Source organism: Nansenia antarctica, assembly GCF_963989245.1.
Source record: "Nansenia antarctica genome assembly, chromosome: 4".
NCBI lineage: Eukaryota > Metazoa > Chordata > Actinopteri > Argentiniformes > Microstomatidae > Nansenia > Nansenia antarctica.
The window spans coordinates 36,295,835-36,319,133 of record NC_137689.1 but is presented as its reverse complement, the minus strand read 5'-3'; the positions used below and the strand labels follow the sequence as shown (position 1 = coordinate 36,319,133).

The 23,299-nt window shown below is 44.0% G+C and overlaps 1 protein-coding gene across 1 annotated transcript in view; it reads right to left on the bottom strand.

Annotated features, from left to right (window-relative positions):
* dlgap4b (discs, large homolog-associated protein 4b) overlaps nucleotides 1-23,299 on the bottom strand; it is a gene marked incomplete at both ends in the record, with an annotated part of 149,587 nt that overhangs the window by 12,853 nt on the left and 113,435 nt on the right. Inside the window, 2 exons of the mRNA XM_080528253.1 lie at nucleotides 1,912-2,003; nucleotides 3,032-3,501. Coding sequence (XP_080384379.1) covers nucleotides 1,912-2,003; nucleotides 3,032-3,501 — 562 coding nt within the window. The remainder of the gene's footprint in view (nucleotides 1-1,911; nucleotides 2,004-3,031; nucleotides 3,502-23,299) is intronic.

Genomic DNA, 23,299 nt, shown 5'->3' with positions numbered 1-23,299 from the left:
ACTTCAGGTATTTGTCATTGTCATTGTATAAGCAATTATATTTTATGAAGATAGTAGTAGGCTATTTCGTTAAAAGTGGTGTTGGTAACAGTGGGCAATCATTTTAAATGTACTGTCTTCTTTTTTTATTACAGCTTTGATGCCCAGATGGGATGGGAAGGAACTACACCGAAGTCCCACTAGATGCTTTATGGACTATAATGATACATGCATGCACACGGACACAACATTATACTTTTTTACCATTCTATTATTGTATTGCTAAATTTTTGCCTAATTTTTTCCATTGCCATACATTTTACTCTCTTGTACTTGTAATGGGATGTAATAAACGTTTCGCACACATGGCAATAAAAAAATCATGAATCTTGAATAATTATTATTATAATTATTACTATTGTTTAGCTATTTAAACGTGTCAGCCCTGCATGTTTCCTGAGGGTTAGCTGACAACCCCACTGACAGATGACAGGTAGATAATGACAGGTAGTGTAATGGGGGAGTGGTTGTCTTGAGGGAGTGATTAGGGTGGAGTTAACCAGCTATTGTTCCCACCCATTACCTCTGTGAAAAACGTCTCTGAAGACTTTGAGGCTAGATATCTCAGTACGGTGGTTCAGGGGGTATCAACATTCAAATATCCATGACTTCTTCAACTTGTCTCAGATTGCAATGTATGACACATAATTGTAAAGCTTACAATCTACCCTTTCATAATCTGGAAAAAACAGAAAAATGATTTTGCCCTAGTTGAGGACTTTTTAACGGCCAAGCTCCACCTGCTGCGTTGCGTCAACTCGCCATCGACGTTGCGTCAACTTCCCGTTGTCCAAGCTCCACCTGCAGCGTTGCGTCAACGTCAACGTTCTACTCCAGCTCCACTGGCATTTTTTTTATACAGGAGTAATTTCACCCTTGACTGCAATTATGTCCACAACAATAACAACATCATACAGAACATTTTCCAATCAGGGTAATATTTTTTCTACATAATCCCAAATAGATAGTTGCTAGTTCAGTAGATGATCAACTAACTGTCAACAACATTTCAACTAACTAACCACTAATCCTAAACCTTGCCCTAACCTTAAATCTAACCCTATCCTTAACCATAAATCTAGTTACATATCAACAGAGTTGCAGTTGATAGTTTGAGCAGCTGTGGATATTTTTCGACCTCAAGGATGAGCCGTTCGTCGTCCATTCCTGCAACAAGAGTTCACCACAGGTGCGGTGATTGACGCCCCACGTGGGCGCCCCACGGCGCCCACGTGAGGCGTCTCATTGTGACGTCTGCGTCCATCCACCGTCAAAAATCAAACTTTTTTGAAAGTCTACTTTGGACGCAGCCATCGGACGCGACGCTGACGCAACGCAACGCAGCAGGTGGAGCACCTTTCATTGATTACAATGCATTTGATCCCAATTTCGGACGCAACGCACATTAGACGCAACGCTCGATGGCCATGGTGGAGCTTGGCCGTAACCATGCCCTGTCACATATGTTAACATGTGTGTTGTTGTCCATGTACTGTGTGTTGTTGTCCATGTGTGCAGCTATGTGTTAACATTACTGTGTGTTGTTGTCCATGTGTGCAGCTATATGTTAACAATACTGTGTGTTGTTGTCCATGTGTGCAGCTATATGTTAACATTACTGTGTGTTGTTGTTCATGTGTGCAGCTACATATGTGTTAACATTACTGTGTGTTGTTGTGGTGTTCAAATCATAAATGGCCCCTAGGGACGAATACAGATTTACATGGCAGAGATGTGTGGCGCTAAAGTATGACTTCCTGACAGGATGTGGTTAGGGTTAGGGTTAGGGTATCACAGGATGTGGTTAGGGTTAGGGTTAGGGTATCACAGGATGTGGTTGACGTGTCGTGACCAGGACAGGAAGTGACTTACTGCCAGCCGTCCTCCACCTGCACTCCGATGGACTGGAATCTGGCCAATGGGGGAGGAGTCTCCTCTCTCAGGACTTCCTGAATGCAGTCAACCTAACAACCAATCAAAAAGCACCGTCACAAATAATTGTCAAGTTTGATTCAGATGAAAAACCTGAATTATTAAATGGGACCAGAAGGTTTTCCTCAGGCAACATAGGAAATATTCTGTTTTTAATTTTCCAGATCAGTCAGCTAGTCTCAAACCCTATGAGCTACATGTATAAGGACAATCCATATGAATGTAGTGCTTGATTATTCTTCAAAATATGATAAAGGTTACCCATATAAATATTAGCCCAGGGAGAAAGTACCGTACATGCATGGTTTGTAAAATTGAGCAATTAAATTCAGTAGAAAACAGAAGCTACTGAGATGGGCGAGGAGCACGACACACTTATATCCAACGCCTTGTTGAGGGCACACCGACTCCACCTAATGACTCAGCTGTAACACTAATGACCCTACTGTAACCCTAATGACTCTACTGTAACACTAATGACTCTACTGTAACCCTAATGACTCTACTGTAACACTAATGACTCTACTGTAACACTAATGACTCTAACACTAATGACTCCACTGTAACACTAATGACTCAGCTGTAACACTAATGACTCCACTGTAACACTAATGACTCTACTGTAACACTAATGACTCAGCTGTAACACTAATGACTCTACTGTAACACTAATGACTCTACTGTAACACTAATGACTCTACTGTAACACTAATGACTCAGCTGTAAAATGACTGACTCTTCTCTAACAGACAGTCCAACAGTCCTGACTCTTCTCTAACAGCGCTCACTCTTATGCTACCCTACTGACTCTGCTGTAACTGCACCAGCAGCTGACACCTCCCACCTGTAACAGCTAACACCTCCCACCTGTAACAGCTAACACCTCCCACCTACAGGTGTTACAACAGCTAACACCTCCCACCTGTAACATCTAACACCTCCCACCTGTAACATCTAACACCTCCCACCTGTAACAGCTAACACCTCCCACCTGTAACAGCTGACACCTCCCACCTGTAACAGCTAACACCTCCCACCTGTAACAGCTAACACCTCCTACCTGTATGCCTATGGAGGAGAGCTTCCTCCGGGGCGCGGGGTTGGCGTGGGGCTCCTCTGCGGTCAGGTTCACCTTGTTGGCGCTCATCTTGAGGGGTTCATACCGGGGGTCGGAGGTGTCGGTGGCAGCATGGGTGGAAGTAGAGGTGGTGGTGGTGACGATGGGGTCCCTGGGGACGAGGAGGGGGACAGGGATGATCTGGGGGGGCCGGGGGACGCCCCTGGCCAGGCTGTTGGCGCGGGCGCTGTCCAGGCTGTCTGAGGAGTTGCTGTGGGCTTGGCTGGACTGGCTGGTCACTTCGCTCCGGCGGTCACGGTCGCGGTCGCGGTCAAGGTCCTGATGGTCCAGGTAGTTGTCCTGCGCCGACTCGGTGCTGCTCTGCACCGTCACAGAGATGTAGGGCTTGGAGGTGGTCCGGGGTGGCACGGGCGGGGGGGCCGACTTCTTACAGGTGGTGATGCAGGTGGAGACTAGAGGAGAGAGGAGGAGCAAAGAGAAGAGAGAGTTTTAGCCTTTCTTGTGACAACGACGACATACAAGAGCTTCAATGTTTGACACAAAGTAGGAATGAAACAAGAAAGGAGGAGGAGACAGAGACAGAGACAGAGGAAGGTCGCTAGAGAGCACGGTAGAGCACGAGTAATGTCAAGATCAAATCACAAGTACGCTACACCTCCGTTATAAAACATTTTCAAGCCGACATAACGCATGGTTGCATCAATGCACGGTACGTTACAACTCGCAAGAGGAAACACCGAGTTGGACAAGAACGTATTCTCTAACGCGGAAAAGCTCATCTGGCGACACACACTGAGCGGGTTGTTTACCATTCCACAGGTGGGTCACATGGGCTCCTATAGACATCAAAGGTCCCAATTCAAAATGGAAGCAATTTACCCTGAGAGGAAGGGGGTGTGGAGACATCCACCACTGGTACAGGGTTGTGGCACGAGGCTTCGCCTGTACCAGTGGTAAATGTCTCCACAAGCCCCGCACTCGAATGGTAAATTGCTTTTCTACAAAAGCTACCACATAATATACAAAATACACGGTTGTAACATTAAATTCATTTATTTACAAATCATTAATAATTTCAGAATACATATATCCTTCCGTCACAGAATATAGTCCCATAAACAAGATCAACCATTACATTGTAGGCTAGGCCAGGTGTTCTTAATCAGATTGATTGGGAGGCGCATTGATACTGGAAATGGTTGGAGCTGAACTGAAGGGAGTTGGGGTATTTACCACTGTTGCTAGCCAATCAGAATCCAGTATCCAAACATGCTGTTGTAGAACCCGTTGTTAACCCATGTGATGCATGTGAACAGGAAGGGAAGACTGATCACCAGCTGACCTGGGTACTGTACATGGAGGTTTTCCCATAGAGCGGGATAGAGGGATAGAGGGTTGAATGTAACAATCATACCAATCCAACCCCAACCCAGGTCCTGACTGCCACACTACTGGTGATAGTGTTCCTAATAAAGTATTCAGTGAGTAGGCCTATATAACAATATGACTTTATAAGCCATTTCTAAACCATTAGTAAATAATGAACTCACTATTAAAGTTATTCCAACAGTTTGAAACGTTATTGAATACTAAACTGTTAACTATATTCCAAAGTATTTGCAAATGTTTTCCAGATGTTAATTTTTTTTTTTATGATGTTCTAACTGCGTAACACTTTACAACGTTAACATAGATTTGTTTTTCTTATGATGACTGATGGATAGATGATTCACTTACTTAGACAAATGTATTTGTTGTAAGTCACTTTGGCGTCTGGTAAAAGCCAAACACGTGTACTTGCCAAAGAGCAGATGATAGATGCATGGCTCAAGAGAGAGAGAGAGAGAGAGAGAGAGAGAGAGAGAGAGAGAGAGAGAGAGAGAGAGAGATGGAAGGAGAGAGAGAAAGAGAGAGGGGGATGGGGACTGAGGTTGGTAGAGAACGCAAGAGAGACAGAGGAGGAGAGAAGGAGAGCTAGAGGCATACAACAGGGGAGGAGAGGAGAAGGAGAGCTAGAGGCATACGACAGAGGAGGAGAGGAGAAGGAGAGTTAGGGCCCTATTATGCACTTCATCAATAAGACGAGGCGGTAGATCTAAACTTAAGACGTGGAGGAGGCGTGGTCAAGGCCACTTTGCTATTATGCGTGCTGTAGTGGGCGCCTAAAACCCGGCGCTAAGCAAAGAATTTAGTCATGGGTGTGTTTTGGGCGTCTTCTCAATCAACCCAATCAGCGTGCCAGGTGCCATTCCCTTTAAGAACCGGCTGCGTTGAGTCATTAGCGCTATGCTATTATGGAAGTCCTGAGAAGGAGGTCAGCGCGCTTCTCTGCCTCTCCCTTCTGAAATAAAGCATTTATACTGTGACCGTATTTGACGTCTTGCCGTGGAGCCACGTGCGTGTTCATGTGTGCCCACATGCATGCGCAAACCGCGGAGGCGCGCTCGTGTTTCAAAACGTGCATGAAGTCTAAACTTAAGAACTTTTCAAACCACTTCTTAGCGATAGGAGCAAAGTCAGATCGCATAATAGCAGGGGCGCCTAGTGCACTTCATTAACATATGAACACTCCCACAATGAGCAATATATGCACGGGAGTTTTACGTCTTATGTGTGGGCGCCTATCGACACCTGCATAATAGCAGTAGCGCGTATGAAGCGCATAATAAGGGTGGCGGTAGGTCTTAACCTGGCGGTGCGTCTTAATTAACACTTAAGACGGCAAGTTAAGAAGTGCATAATAGGGCCCCTAGAGGCATACAACAGGGGAGGAGGGGAGAAGGAGAGATAGAGGCATACGACAGAGGAGGAGAGGAGAAGGAGAGCTAGAGGCATACGACAGGGGAGGAGAGGTGAAGGAGAGATAGAGGATTTCTCGGGCTGAGAAAGCTTCTCTCTCTTCACTGCCTGTTGTGGGAAAACACGAGGACCTCTCCCAGCTGAATAAGGAGGTTGTTGTGTGCTGTCTGAACTGCGACATCAGCACTTTTAAGACCAAAGACCAAATCCACTCATTCCCTCTTAACCAACAGGATAGTGATATACAGCATGAAGACACTGCATGAAAGGAGGATGGAAACGAACAAAACCATTTGAGGTCGAGCTCAAGACACTATGGAAGGTGGATCATGCCACATTCAAATGCAATACACACATCGGAATGCAATACACACATCGGAATGCAATACACGTGTAACACTATATACAATGCAAAAATACGGCATATTTGTGCCAAAATAAAATCAATGTGTATTACATTTGAGCGCAGCGTATTACATTTGGTCACGAGTGTATTCCATTGAGCATGTGTATTACATTTGAGCGCAGCGCATTACATTTGGTCATGAGTGTATTCCATTGAGCATGTGTATTACATTTGAGCGTAGCGTATTACATTTGGTCATGAGTGTATTTCATTCGAGTGTCGGTGTAATAATTTGCATTGCTTTTCGATATCCGGTGTAATTTGCATTGTATTGCATTTGAGTGTTGGGTACTAATTTGAATTGCTTTTCGATATCCGATGTAATTTGCATTGTATTGCATTCCGATGTAGGTACCATATTTTCCTTCCGGTTCCGGCCATAGGTTCTGCCCTTTCCGGCCATAGGTGGCGCTATGATTCGCTATGATTCGCGATGCCAACGATGACGACGAAGACCCGTTAGTAGATCTGAAACTGTGTGTTGTGTGTGTGTGTGTTTCGTGTGCCCGCGCGTGTGACCAATGTGTCACAGTGTGTGTGTGTTCAAGTGGTATCTTTGTAATCATGACAAGGTAGACATTTCTACACATCTCTGCATTCACACTACATTATTATAACCGGACAGCCCAGTAATAACGTGAAGTTAGCTAGTGACATACTTAATTGTACCCAAAATTACAGAGGATATATTTTAATCATCATGTTTATTGGATGTAGGTGAGGTGTCACGGCTGTTTATGCCGTATCGCCGGTCAACGTCAGTTGGGAGCAGTGGTGTCCAGCGCAGACCGGAACGACCCTCACCTTACACCCACAACTTTTTCTGCCTGAGTGGCAGACAGGACAGCCGTGTCCCTTCTGCCTTTTTAAAGGAGGAACTCGTGGTGGCTGGTTTGGTTAACAGGCGCATAACGTTCCCTGGTAAAATTGCTAGACAATGTAGCCTAATGTTAATAAAAATGTTTTTTGTATTTTTTTAACGAGTAGCTTGTCTTACAGGGCTGTTTAATAACTTGTTCTTTGGACTTGTCCTAATAGTAACCTGTGTAATCTTTTTTTATATATACTGTATATATATAAACAGGGGTGCACATAACTTTTTGGGGCCAGTGCTCAGAGGAGCACCTAGGGATGCTGCTTGGTGCTCCCCGAGCTCGCGAGTCACGACCCGTCCCACAGGATGGATAAAAAAGGGATACATGGATATATTATTAGCAAAACTACATTTATTCATAAATAAAGATGAACGACCAAATTATTGTGTGCAAAACAAAAGAAACAAATGCAAAATCAAATGACTGCTCTTTAAGAATGAAAGTCTGTCCGACTCCTTTAAACACAATGAAATCAACTGACATCTCTTTAAGCACTAACTGAATGTCTGTTCTTTAAACACACTGAAATAAACTGACATCTCTTTAAGCACTAACTGAATGTCTGTTCTTTAAACACACTGATATAAACGGACATCTCTTTAAGCACTGCTCTGTTCTGTAAACACTGAAATCAACTTTCCCCCCCCCCAAAAAAGCTGTTGGTGCGCAAGAGCGCCTTCATGCGGCTGATCTGCCGCGCAGCATGCATTTTGGCGACGCATGCGCACTGGCGCACCAGTTATGTGCACCCCTGTATATAAAGACAAAAGGTGCAGTGCCCAGGGGTTTATGGAACAATTGACCTTGGTGTATCCCAAGCTTGAAGGCAGTGGAGGAATTGAACTACTCAGGCCACGGGGCCAGAACAGAACAAGAGCTCTGGATGTAATCCAATGTCCTGGTAGTGGTTATACTCCACTCTTTCTTTGTGGATGTCTTCTGGGAACATCCACTATTTATATCAGGCCCCTTCAGAAAGATCTGGATCTGGATCCTGTAAGTGAAGCAAGCTTTCTTAACACATTAGATTCCTCTGTTATGACATTATTCCTTCTTGATTCCCATGTCTGTGTGCTTGATGTGAGGGTTGGACACTTGCCTTTATATTATCGTGTACTGTATATTTAAATTAGTAATACACTGATTATTTCTGACTTGTACAGTAGTACCTCCATTAGTATTGGGACAAAGTGAAATTTAAGGATAAAACAGTACTGTATTGTCTGTTATTGTATCAAACTTGTAGCATGTATCTGATTCGATCAGTGTTGTATTTGTCTAATTCTAGGTGCCTATGGATGTTGAACCATGTAATGGACCCATGGTGGGCTGTTTATATTGTGGTCAACGATTCCTACACTCTATTATTAATGAGCATGTGGACAGTTGTGTGTAAGTTTGACATTTTTGTTATTTCATATGCCAGTATTTATGAAACAATAGTATTGGTAATTTCAATGTAGTAACCAAATGTCTAAACATTTCTTCCTTTCTTCTGCAAGGGAAACCCCCATGCCCCCCTCCACCTCAGAGGGAACCTCCACGCGCCCCTCCACCTCAGGGAGAACCCCCATGCCCCCCTCCTCCTCAGAGGGAACCCCCATGCCCCCCTCCTCCTCAGGGAGAACCGCCATGCCCCCCTCCTCCTCAGAGGGAACCCCCATGCCCCCCTCCTCCTCAGAGGGAACCACCATGCCCCCCTCCTCCTCAGGGAGAACCGCCATTGCCAAACTCGTAAGCCCCTCAAGCCCCCTTCTATTCATCAGCTTCTATTTATTATTGTAGTTGTTATAGTAATATTCTTGCAGTTCTATTTCAAATGGAGTGTGATATTGTTACAAATGGCAAATAGGTGTCAGATATGACAAAAAGCACGTTTTGTGCTTATTCATAAAAAACTATTGTGGATGATAAATGAAACTTGTTCTCATCTCACTCCATTTTCCAGGTGGACCAGGGAAGACCCTTTTATTTGAAGGGGAGGAAAATCATTTTGTGCCATCCACTTCCAATGTCCTGCTTGACAGTGGGCTTTTTGTGGTTGTGGGCAGAATGATTGGCCATTCCTTTATCCACGGGGGTCCCAGGTTGACTGGACTGAGCCAGGCACTGTTTGACAACACTCAACTGTCCTGTCTGGACTGCCCAAGGTGGATGAAGGTGGATCTAGGCTTGCATTCCTTTTTCAGATACTGGAGGTTAAATGTATCACTGCTAAATAGGTCAGAAACAGTGGAAGAATTAAGTAATACTCTAAAAGAATATTTTGAGATAAATGAAAATGGCGAAGTTAATCCTTCAATTTTGTGGGAGGGGGCAAAAGCAGTTATCAGAGGAAAAATCATACAGATATCATCAAAAATAAAGAGACAGCGACTTGAGGAACAATTAATTCTGGAAAACAAAATAAAGCTCCTAGAGACACAACACAAAACCACAAGAACAAGTAACATTGCTACAGAACTTAAGGAGGCAAGAAAAGCCTTAGACAAACTCTTATCATTTAAGGCAGAAGGGGCTTTAAGATTCTCCAGACAGAGATACTACGAGATGGGGAATAGGGCTAGCCGCCTTCTAGCTTTCCAACTTCGTAAAGCCCAAGCCAATCGCACTGTCTCCAAAATCTGTCACCCTACACAGAACAAAACAGTGTCTCAACCCAAAGAGATAGCAGATGCCTTTGCATCATTCTACCAACATTTATACAAAGATCCCAGACAACAAACATCAGCAGAGAATACGGAGACCTTCCTCACCGGTTTAAACCTCCCCACATTATCAGAAGAAGCATCAAAACAGATGATAGAACCAATTACGGAAACAGAAATAAGAGATGCAATAAAAAAAGTTAAAAGCAATAAGTCTCCAGGGGTTGATGGATTCCCTGGAGAATTCTATAAATGCTTCGTAAATGACCTAGCGCCCATACTAACTAAGGTGTTTAGCTACTCCCTCTCCAAGAACAACCCTCCAGAGACATGGTCACAGGCCATTATATCTGTAATTCATAAAGAAGGGAAAGACCCAACTCTATGTGAAGGATACAGACCCATCAGTTTGTTATGCAACAACCAGAAATTACTGACAAGTATTTTGGCACAAAGAGTTCAAAAACATATTACTACTTTGATAAACCCAGATCAAACAGGATTCATCCCTAATCGGCAAGGTGCGAACAATATAAGAAGAACCCTAAACATCATTACTTGCGCTAAAATAAATAAGCAAACATCAATGTTAATAAGCTTTGACGCACAGAAAGCATTTGACACCGTGAATTGGGACTTTTTATACAGCACACTATCTGCAATGGGATTTCACCCAGAATTTATAGATTGGGAGTTACTTACAGAAATCCAAAATCACGTGTCAGAGTAAATGGATGCTGTTCTGGGTTCTTTGACTTACAAAGAGGGGTGAGACAAGGGGACTATCTTAGCCCCCTGCTGTTCGCTATAAATATTGAACCCCTGGCAGCATCTATAAGACAGAATGAGGAAATAAAGGGCATAAAGGACATGGGAAACAAGGAGCACAAGATTTCCCTTTATGCGGATGATATTCTGACTTATATAAGCGACCCGGTCCTTTCGGTCCCTGCGCTGATAGATACCATAAAGAAATATGGAGAACTCTCTGGTTATCAGATCAACCAATCAAAATCAGAGGCAATGATGTTGGTTGGACATTGGCCAAATCAATTGTCGGGTAGGCTTGACTTCCACTGGTCGCAGGGATTTAAATACTTGGGAATTATTATAACAACAGACTTATCGAAATTGTTTAAAGCCAACTATGGGAAATTGATGGGCCACATAAAAGAGGACCTTGCAAGATGGGAAATCCTACCACTCTCCTTGATAGGAAGAATAGAAAGTATAAAAATTTATATTTTACCAAGGTTGCTATTCCTCTTCCAATCACTACCTATTTATGTTCCTGTTTCCACCTTCTCTGTATTGGATAAATGGTTGTCCAGGTTCATTTGGCAAGGCAAACGACCCAGACTTAAATTTAAAAGACTACTCTGCACAAAAGAAAGAGGAGGTCTGGACCTACCTAGCCTGAAAAAATATTACTGGGCAGCCCAACTCTCAGAGCAATGATTGCATGGATATCCCAAGACACTGACACTATATGGGTGGGAATGGAGCAGAGTGAATGCCCAAATGTACCTTTACATTCAATACCATTCTTAAACCAAGACATATGGGGGGAAAAGAAAGTTACAAATGTATGTGTGATGTCCGGACTGGACTTGTAAGTAATAATAGTCGATAGAGAACGTGGTCCATCAAACGCAGGTTTATTCTTTTCAGCATGAGTATAGCAGCAACTACTCCACATGGCTTCTCAGCATGAATGAGTATGGCAGCCAACTACCCAGCATACACTTCAACTTCCTCCTTAGTCTAACACGTGATTCCGTCTTAAAGGGCAGGACACAACATTTCCCCCTTTCTGGAAAAGAGTTACTTGTACTAACAACAAGGCAAGCAAAAAAATGAAATGGTAGATTCAGCATGTATAAACAAAACAATATCACATTACCCAATCAATATCACATAAGGAAACTTAAATATTATTAATCTAGGTAATGACAGTCTAATACAATAACAATAGACCAAAGTAGTGCAAACAGTATAAGTGCAACAATCCCCATACAACAGGAATACAATTCAACAACTGTCAGTGACCCATTATTAGGCTATTCAAGAGACATAGTCCTTTAGCCATCCAGACCTCTGGATATTACGTCTAGGCCTGGGTGAATGATCAACCACAGGCTCTACAGTGTCTCCGTCTGTGGTTGCGGCAGTGTCTGGGAAAGCAGTGAGATGAGAGGCATTCCAAGTCTTTCCATCACTCAGAATGTATGTGCTGTCCCCCACCTTCTTGCTTATGGTGAGAGGATCACTGTACCTTCTGTGACCTTTCATCACATGCAGAGGATTCTTAACCCGCACTTTGTCCCCTTTTTGAAAAGCAGGAGGACGTGCACCACGTTTGGCATCAGTGTAGGCCTTCATCTTGCGCTGTCGTTCACTGACTCTGTGGCGAATGTTCATCGTCGCCGGAGTACACTCAGGAGCAGGAGGTAACAGAGTCAGCTTGGTTCGCATGGGCCGACCGTGGAGCAGTTCAAAAGGAGATGAGCCAGTAGTGGCATGAGGAGTGGCACGGTAGACCTGGAGAAAGTCTACCACAGCTGGTTTCCAAGGCTGATGTTGCTGAATGGCCAGCTGGATGGTTTGTTTCAGCACCCGATTGAACCTTTCTATGGCCCCATTAGCAGCAGGGTAGTAGAGAGAAGATCGGCTGTGTGAGATTTGTCTGTCTTTCAGGAAGGATGTGAATGATGCAGACGTAAACTGCACACCGTTGTCAGTGACAATGTTCAGCGGGTTCCCATGCCGGCTGAACACAGATGACATAAAGGCAAGCACAGTGTTAGTAGTGATGTCTCGGGTGAAGGCTACCTCAGGCCATTTACTAAAGTAGTCAGTCATTGTAACAGCGTATCTGCAGTCTGGAGCAGCTGTTTCGAATGGGCCGACTATATCCATGGCAACCTTTTGCCATGGCCCATCAGGAAGTGGTACAGGTTGCAGTGGACCTGGACGTGGCTTTGCTGTCTTGTCATTTGACTGGCACAAGTGGCAGGCACGGATAGCACTGAGCACCTGATCATCCATTTTAGGCCACCAGTACAGTTCACGAAGTCTCTGTTTGGTCCGCACCACTCCTTGGTGGGACTCGTGAGCAATGGAGATCAGTGCAGGGCGGAGAGCGTCAGGGACAAGCACTCTGGAGCCTCGAAATATGAAGCTGTCCTTCACAGACAGTTCATGGCGGAGTGGGTAGTATGGTAGCAAGACAGGGTCGAGACCTTTAGAGGAAGGAGGCCAACCACTTGAGATGATGACGCGGAGCATTGTGAGCTCGGGACATGAGGCACAGGCAGAGTCCAGGTCAGCAGCAGAGAGAGACTCACTAGTAGAGGTGAGAAGAGCAACGTACTCCGTGTCGTCGTCAGCCGGAGCAGATGCAGCAGGCAGAGGTAAGCGAGACATGCAGTCGGCAGGTGCGTTGTCAGAGCCTGGACGGTAGGTGACATCGTAGTTGTAGGACATGAGACGGGCAGACCATCTTGCAACACGTAGACCAGCGCGACCGACACCCTTTGTAGTCATCAGTGTCGTGAGCGCTTGGTGGTCCGTCTTCAGAGTGAAACGGCGTCCCCACAAGTAAGTGCGCCACCGCTCCACAGCCCAGACGCAGGCCAGGGCTTCCTTTTCCACAACAGCATATTTGCGCTCAGCCGCAGAGAGAGTTCGAGATGCAAACGCAACAGTTCTCTCAACGTTGTCAGGGCCCACTTGTGACATCACAGCACCCAACCCGTAGTCAGATGCATCTGTAGATATGATAGTGTGCAGTGCAGGATCAAACAATGCTAGGGCTTGGCTCTTTACCAGCAGTTGCTTGACCCTTTCATAACTGGCTTGTGCTTCGTCAGTCCACTGAAATGCACTGTCCGTCTGTCTCAGGCATGCTCGCATAGGTTCCACCACAGTGGCATGGTTGGGCAGGAACTTAGAGTACCAGGAGAGCAAGCCGAGGAAGGAACGCAGTGTAGTAGCGTCAGTGGGTGCTGGAGCCTCAGCGATGGCCTGTATGCGTACAGTGTCTGGAAGCAGACCATCAGCAGAGACAGTGTGACCCAGGAATGGTAGACTGGGCTCACGGAAACGGCATTTGTCGTTATTAAGCTGCAAGCCAGCAGATTTCAGACGTTGCAGGGTAACTTTAAGAGCCTCGTCATGTGTGTGCCTGTCACTGCCATGTATGATGACATCATCAATGTAGTACTCCACACCCGGCAGGTCAGCGAGAATGATGCTCATCATCTTCTGAAAGGCAGCTGGCGCTGATGCCAGTCCATATGGCACACGGCAGAACCGATACAGTCCATCATGGGTGATGAATGCCGTTAGGTCGCGTGACTCCTCAGCAAGAGGCACCTGGTAGTAGGCGTTAGCCAGGTCAATGGATGAGAAGATGGTGGAGCCTTTCAGGCTGGAAAGGAGCTCATCCATATGAGGCAGTGGAAAGGCGTCAATAATGACCGCCTTATTGGGCTCACGCAGGTCGACACACATCCTTATTTTTCCAGTCTTCTTTTGTATGACGACAATGGGGGACACCCAAGCAGAGGCGTCGACAGGTTCGATCACTCCAGCAGCGAGTAAGCGCTTCAGTTCATCAGAAACTGCGTCTCTGACAGACAGCGGTAGCCGGCGCAGCTTTTGGCGTACCGGTGTGACAGAGGAATCGACCTTCACGCGGTGCACAAAGTTTTCTGCACACCCTACAGCAGCGGGAGCAGATGCAGTAGTGCACTGGAGCACAGGAGTAGGCAGAGATGCAGAGTCATTAGGAGGCACCACTTTGTTGTTTGCAATATGCACACTTAACACAGTCATTAGGTCCCTCCCCATCAGTGAGGTCCCCCTCTCCACAATGAAGAAGGTACCTGGAGCAGTGCGGCCATGGAGAGAAACATCAGCAGACATGCACCCCAGCACTGGAATGCTGGTTTTAGAGTAAGACACCAGCCTGGCAGTCGGTTCAGTAAGTGGAATGTTTTTAAAGTACTGTGCGTAGATGCTCTGTGGCAGTATAGAGACAGATGAACCAGTGTCAACCAGCAATTCCACTTTACTGGACTGTGAGTGTTCTGAAATAATCTCCACAGTGCATGTGATCTTATCACTATTACGTGCAGAATGTTCAGTATATAACACTGTAAATTCAGGGAGATCAACCTCACGTACCTCCTTGGTGTGTGTCTGTGTACTGCGACACACCTTGGCAAAGTGACCCACTCTGTTGCATTGTCTGCATGTAACTGATGCAGCTGGGCAGTTAGTTGCATTAGCTAAATGTCCATCTGATCCACAGCGGTAACATGTTTTCCGCTGTGAAGCCTCCCTAGGCTTTGTACGCTTACCCCACTGTCCCCCTTTTCGTTGTGGAGTGTGCTGCACCGCCTGCACAGATGCAGCCCGCGGCTCACAGAAGGCCTTAGCTTGCTCCGTAGCAGCCTCAATCTGTGTAGCAGTTGTCATGGCCCTTTCCAGTGTAAGTTTATTGTCCATCAAAAGTCTTTCACGGATCCGCGGGTTGTGTAGATGTTCCACTAGCTGATCACGGATCGCCTCATCCGCACGATCGCCATAGTCGCACGTAGCTGCAAGTTCACGTAGTGCAATCACATACTGAAGGACCGTTTCATTCTGCATCTGTACTCTCTTACGGAAAGCATGGCGTTCAGCAACAGTGTTTGTCTTGGGCACAAAGTACTCCTCCAACGCAGTCATTGCAGTATCGTAGTCTGCACCTGTGTTTGGGAGCGAGTAGAAGAGACGCTGTCCCTCGGTGCCCAGGCAGTGTAGTAAGACGGCTCTACGCCGTGCAGCAGGCCAAGCATTACCGCTAGCATTGATGACCAGCAAATAGTTCTCAAAAATTTTCCGCCATGTCTTGAATGGAATGGTGGGCTCACCAGGCGCAGGCAGGAAAAAACAGGGAAACGGCACGTTTACAGCCATTGTAAAAAAACTAGTAAACTCCGATTACTCGTCGCCAATTGTGATGTCCGGACTGGACTTGTAAGTAATAATAGTCGATAGAGAACGTGGTCCATCAAACGCAGGTTTATTCTTTTCAGCATGAGTATAGCAGCAACTACTCCACATGGCTTCTCAGCATGAATGAGTATGGCAGCCAACTACCCAGCATACACTTCAACTTCCTCCTTAGTCTAACACGTGATTCCGTCTTAAAGGGCAGGACACAACAGTATGGAGCAAAAACACTTTACAAATATGGTCAACTGTGAGGAAAAAGCTACAACTTCCCATGGCCACTTCCAGAGCTATAATGATAGCAAACAACTGTGAGTTTCCTCCAGCTAGGTTAGACAAGGGATTCCTGAAATGGAAGGAAAGGGGTTTAGTGGTTCTGGACCAGCTATTTGACAAAGCAGTCCTCAAATAATTTGAACAACTCAAAGAGGAATATGACTTACCAAATCAAGGGCCCTATTATGCACTTCATAAGTCTTAAGCAATAAGACGAGGCGGTAGATCTAAACTTAAGACGTGGAGGCGTGGTCAAGGCCACTTTGCTATTATGCGTGCGGTAGTGGGCGCCTAAGACCCGGCGCTAAGCCCAGAAATTAGTCATGGGTGTGTTTTGGGCGTCTTCTCAATCAACCCAATCAGCGTGCCAGGTGCCATTCCCTTTAAGAACCGGCTGCGTTAAGTCATAAGCGCTATGCTATTATTCTTAAGAAGTCGGTCGGCGCACATGCGCAAACCGCGGAGGCGCGCTCGTGTTTCAAAACGTGCATGAAGTCTAGCGCCTAAGAACTTTTCAAACCACTTCTTAGCGCTAGGCGCAAAGTCAGATCGCATAATAGCAGGGGCGCCTAGCGCACTTCATTAACATATGAACACTCCCACAATGAGTAATATATGCACGGGAGTCTTACGTCTTATGTGTGGGCGCCTAGCGACACCTGCATAATAGCAGTAGCGCGTATGAAGCGCATAATAAGGGTGGCGGTAGGTCTTAACCTGGCGGTGCGTCTTAATTAAGACTTAAGACGGCAAGTTAAGAAGTGCATAATAGGGCCCCAAGACTTCTACAGATACTTGCAAATTAGACACTATTTACAACATCACCAAGAATGGGAACAGCTCTGCTCATTACCAACACAACTAGAACACCTCTTTATATTAACAACTAAAGGAACAGTGAAGACAAAGTTCATATCACGTATCTACAAGATATTGCAGGAAGAGTTAAAAGAAGATAACTTAGATATTAAAGAAAAATGGGAACTAGAAATGAACACAATCATTTCAGATGAGCAATGGGAGACTTCATGCAGTCAGGGACATAAGGTAACCAATAGCCCAAACTGGAAGGAATTTGGATGGAAAATTAAAATGAGATACTTTTACACTCCACTTATAACATGGAAACATGGAAATGGAGCACCACCTCAGATCACTGCTGGAGGGGTTGTGACATGGTTGGAGATCACACGCATATATTTTGGGACTGCCCAAAGATATTAGAATACTGGCAAAATATACAAAGAGAAATTAAAAAATGTCTCTCTATAGATCTACCTCTAGAACCATCACATTTCATATTAGGGATACTCCCAGCTGATCTTGAAGAAAACAGCCAAACATACCAACTGAGAATCCTTCTCTTAATAGCTAACAAGGCAATCACAACCTCCTGGCTGAAGCCACCCCCCCCAACAGTTATACAATGGAGGGAAAGAATCCAACAAGTCTACAACATGGAACGTACAACAGCACTATTGAAATTAAAATTAGACACATTCCTTAATAGATGGTCATCCATTGCACTACATTTTCATTTGATCTGACTGATATGCAGATGTGTTTATTAATTTTTTATTTTTATTTTATTTTATTTTATTATTATTTTTCCTTTCTTTTCTCTTACCATGGTTGGTTGTTGTTATTGTTACTGTTGTCACACTGCTGTTGTTGTTGATAATGGTGATAATGATTATGTTTATTGGCTGTTGTGGTTGTTAATGCCAGTGAGGAAATTAGGGATTATTTTTGTTGTTGTTGTTTGTTTTTTCTTCTTTTACTTTATTGTCATTATTTATTTTTAAGAAAGATATTCATGGACTGTTATTCTTTTGTGACTTACCCGTGACACCTTTATGTAACATCAATATGTTGTGAAATATTGTTTGACTGCACTTGATAAAAGAAAATGATAATACAAATTTAAAGTAAAAAAAAAAAGCATATCCTTGCTTATCATTTGCATTTGACGACAATGCTGTAATGGTGAACAACATTAATGTAGTTCGGGATAAGTGCCTGCTAGTAATTGAAATCAAGGGTCAACTGATTGTGGAACAACATGATAATATTTACATGTAACCTTTTAACAGGATTCGTGCTACTTTGTTTGTTTTGTAATTCACAGCTTAATGGCCAGAGAAACCTCAGGGAGGACGAACAGCAAACCCCGCATGACCTGTGCCTGAACTGGGACCTGCCCCAACTCACTTCTGACAATAGGAAATGGCTGGCTGAGAAGATTCTCATCCATGCAGTAGGTTTCAGTATTTGCTGTTGAATCAATTGCCCTTTGGAGATTGCTGTTGTAATCAGGTTAGGCTCATGCCTTAACCAAGGCATTGGCCATAGAAGTGGATTGTTCTTCTAATAACTATTATAAATCTTTTTCTTCTAATAACTATTATTGTAGGTCCTTGGCCGGAGAAGGGAGCAGGTGAAACAGCTGAGGAAGGGGCTGAAGGAGTGTCAGGTCCTTCACCTTTTAAAGGAAAGACCGGAGGCAGTGGAGGTTCTTCTTCCAAGATCGTCAAGCGTAAATGTGGTCCCAGAGGTATTAAAATTCATTCAAGGCATCAAATGGATCAGTGTGTAAGTTTTAGTGACCATCTAGTGGTAATGTTGAGGTTGCAACCAACTGATTATTTGGCAACATTTGAATATAATATTCATAAGTATGTTTTAATTAAATTAAATCATAATTACACACTGATCAAATATGAATGGTCAATTATTTATCCAAACAAAATTAGTACTACACAATACAGTGCATACTGGCAACTCACTTACAAATACAGTGAGCACTTGATGCCTCACACCAGTCAATACCTGGCCTTGTCACTCCTTGCATGTCCAAGAGTACAGTGTACTCACTATGTCCCATGTTATGGAAGTGTACATGACAGTTTTAACTGGTCCTATAATCAGGGGTGCACATAACTTTTTGGGGCCAGTGCTCAGAGGAGCACCTAGGGATGCTGCTTGGTGCTCCCCGAGCTCGCGAGTCACGACCCGTCCCACAGGATGGATAAAAAAGGGATACATGGATAACTTATATTAGCAAAACGACATTTATTCATAAATAAAGATGAACGAACAAATGATTGTGTGCAAAACAAAAGAAACAAACGCAAAATCAAATGACTGCTCTTTAAGCATGAAAGTCTGTCAGACTCCTTTAAACACAATGAAATCAACTGACATCTCTTTAAGCACTAACTGAATGTCTGTTCTTTAAACACAATGAAATCAACTGACATCTCTTTAAGCACTGCTCTGTTCTGTAAACACTGAAATCAACTTTTCAACAAAAAGTTACAGCCTAAGCATTTATTTATGCTACAAGCTTAATCATCATCATCACTGCTCTCTTGACTGCTGTAAGTTATCACTGTCCTCAATTTCAACCATGGTAGAGGATGTTGTAGGCTATCACTTTAAATAGCTCATTATTTTGATTGTGTAACAAAGTCTTATTTTTTTTTCTAATAGAATTCCCAATATTCCCTGGGTCAGGGGTCTAGGTGTGATAATGAAGCTGTAAAATAAACGTCTGAACGTTTGAAAGCTTCAGAGAAAAGAAACGTGAAGTTCCTTGGTGTTGTTTTTCCTTTTAGCGACGAGTCGTTCGGGACTGAATTGTCACGTGTCGGCGTGATAACCGTGCGATACGCGATACGCGGAATGAAAGTACAAGTTACGATACTTTCCGAATGTTTTCGTGAGGGGAGTCGCCGTGGTCGTTGTGATGGCGTTACGGCGCTTGCAGTGATGCAGCAGTCAGCAGTCAGCAGGTGGATTTTGAGGAAGTAAATTCCTCTCCCAGCGCTCCCAGCTGTTGGTGCGCAAGAGCGCGTTCATGCCGCTGATCTTCCGCGCAGCATGCATTTTGGCGACGCATGCGCACTGGCGCACCAGTTATGTGCACCCCTGCCTATAATCCAAATATTTTGAGTAAAATCGTCTTATTTTCATAGATGATTCTAGGGCGAATTGTGTGGCCAACAGCAGAGAGCGAAGACTCGGACGACGACTACTCCACCAATATCTCGCTACTTGAATGCCGGTGTCGTGTGACTGGGTTCTTGAGGGAATATATTGAGAAAGGTAAGTAATCGATTTGTATTGCTATTTATTCTAGACCGTTGTGTACGTGAATGTTCTGTTGTCTGACTTGCAGGTAAATTGAAGTGTCCAATTGTATTCGACAGAATATTTCAGGGAATGTAGTTACATTTTACAGCACTGTGGATGTCCAGTTTTCAAATAGTCAGTTTGTTAAACGCGTGTCTTTTTTTCTGCAGCCACATCAGAAGAACTGAACCAGCTTTTGAAGTTCTGGGTAGGGTGGAGTGTTCTGCCAGAAGTACTTCATGTTGAAGTTTGCTCGGTCCAGATGCCCACTTCAGCCACATGCTCAGAACTGTTAAAGCTACCTGTTCGCTACACATCCTTCCAGGATTTTTCAAATGATCTTGTGGCTTCTGTGTCCACAACTGACACTGGATTTAGACTTCTCTAGTCACTCCGCCTGCCTGACCCCCAGCCTGTCTGCCGACCACTCCACCTGCTTGACCCCTGCCTGTCTGCCGACCACTCCGCCTGTCTGACCCCAGCCTGTCTGCCGACCACTCCGCCTGCCTGACCCCCTGCCTGTCTGACTACCTGCCTGCCTGACCCCCTGCCTGTTCTACCTACCTCCAGCCTGCTTCCCCTGACACCCCAACCCTTACAATAAATCACTATTATTGTTGTACTACCTGTTCTCCGTTGTCTGCTTCTGGGTCCTGACAGGTCTGAATACACTTACGAATGTACTGTATGTAATATTAAATGTATTAGTGTATACTACTTTCATTTAGATGTGGCATTAGTGATTACTGTTTAGTTTCACATTGCCACTGTGTATATGTTAATAGAACTGTCTGTAACATTGCCACTGTTTAGATTCAAATGGCAGCTTGCCCTGATGTACCCTCATGTATGCTGTCCAAATGCGCTCACATGCACAACGATGTTTACTGCTTGAAGGATTAACGAGGGGGCACAGAAACCACAGTACTTTTCTGACCAAGTAGTGTGTATAAAATAACTATCTGACCAGACAGGCCATTTCAGGACATCTCTTACCTCCTAGACCTAGGACAAATCTACTGTAATTCACAGAGCCATAACAGGATGGAACTCTTAACCCAAGCATGTTAGTAAAACTAATTCTAGATGCACTTTCAAGAAAACAATAAAAGAGCACTTGATACAATTAACTCTGAATGAACAGTAGATTATTTATCTCGTTTGCTGATCTGTTGTATTTCATTATTTTATTTTTATTAAAATGTATAAATGTATTTATTCTTATTCATTTATTGTTATTATGATGTACTGTATGTTTACGTTATTTATGGTTGTTTTGTTTGTGTATGGTCAATCCATTTTTATGTAAATATGGTTTCATGCTGTATTGATTTACAATAAATTCATTGCATTTCATTCAATCTTGTTGCTTTACTACAAAAAACACATCTGATTGAGGAAGACTACAAAACATTGAGAAAAGATTTGGTAAACCAAGTATTTCATGCGTCATATAATAATCATAATAATAATAATAATTCATTACATTTATATAGCGCTTTTCCGAGGCTCAAAGACGCTGACAATATAGGAGATACGGAAAACAGAAAACAACAAGTAACATGGAACACAGAGTCAGCGAACGGGGAGGGGGGGGGTGGTAGGGGGGGGGGGGGGGGGGAGGTGGTTAGGGGTAGGGGAGGCTGTATGCATATCAGGGGGATGGCAGGGTTAGGGGAGATGGGTAGGGGTAGGGGAGGTTGTATGCATGTCCAGGGGGGGCGGGGGTGGCCGGGATGGGGGAGATGGCATATGGTAAGAAGAGGGGTGTGGCCATAGTAATTAATACATCTCTACCATTCTCTGAAGAGAAAGTGATAAAAGATAATAGGAGAAGATATGTAATGGTTGACCCTATTACATTAACCATAGCTAAAGGTAATGAATCTTTTTTCATTTCATACCTATTAGTTTACTCTAACAAATTAAAATGATTAACAAGCATAATGGCACAGAGAATGCAGAGATGTGTAGAAATGTCTACCTTGTCATGATTACAAAGATACCACTTGAACACACACACTGTGACACATTGGTCACACGCGCGGGCACACGAAACACACACACACACAACACACAGTTTCAGATCTACTAACGGGTCTTCTTCATTCATCGTTGGCATCGCGAATCATAGCGAATCATAGCGCCACCTATGGCCGGAAAGGGCAGAACCTATGGCCGGAACCGGAAGGAAAATATGGTACCTACATCGGAATGCAATACAATGCAAATTACATCGGATATCGAAAAGCAATTCAAATTAGTACCCAACACTCGAATGCAATACAATGCAAATTACACCGGATATCGAAAAGCAATGCAAATTATTACACCGACACTCGAATTAAATACACTCATGACCAAATGTAATACGCTGCGCTCAAATGTAATACACATGCTCAATGGAATACACTCATGACCAAATGTAATGCGCTGCGCTCAAATGTAATACACATGCTCAATGGAATACACTCGTGACCAAATGTAATACGCTGCGCTCAAATGTAATACACATTGATTTTATTTTGGCACAAATATGCCGTATTTTTGCATTGTATTTAGTGTTACACGTCTATTGCATTCCGATGTGTGTATTGCATTCCGATGTGTGTATTGCATTCCGATGTGTGTATTGCATTTGAATGTGGCATGATCCACCTTCCATAAGACACACCATACAAAGATGAATCTAAAGTCAGTTTATCGTGAGTGCAAAATGAAGGGTTCAGTAAGGTAAAAAAAAGAAAGTAAAGCTCAGAGCTTCTCAATGGGACACAGTATACATCGTGCTGGTCTGGTTATTATTACAGTATAGATCTAGTGTGGTGTACATGAAGCATTCAGTCCTCATACAGACTTGATTACTACTACAGCCTGTTCTATGTGTGGGAGTAAGCACTCAGGGATGCAAGCGAGACCGTTAACAGACAGAGCACAAAGCAGTCCAGCCACTTGTATGTGTATACTGTATACTGTACTATACTGTACTGTACTAGAGAGCTGTATGTGTATACTGTACTGTACTAGAGAGCTGTATGTGTATACAGTACTGTACTAGAGAGCTGTATGTGTATACAGTACTGTACTAGAGAGCTGTATGTGTATACAG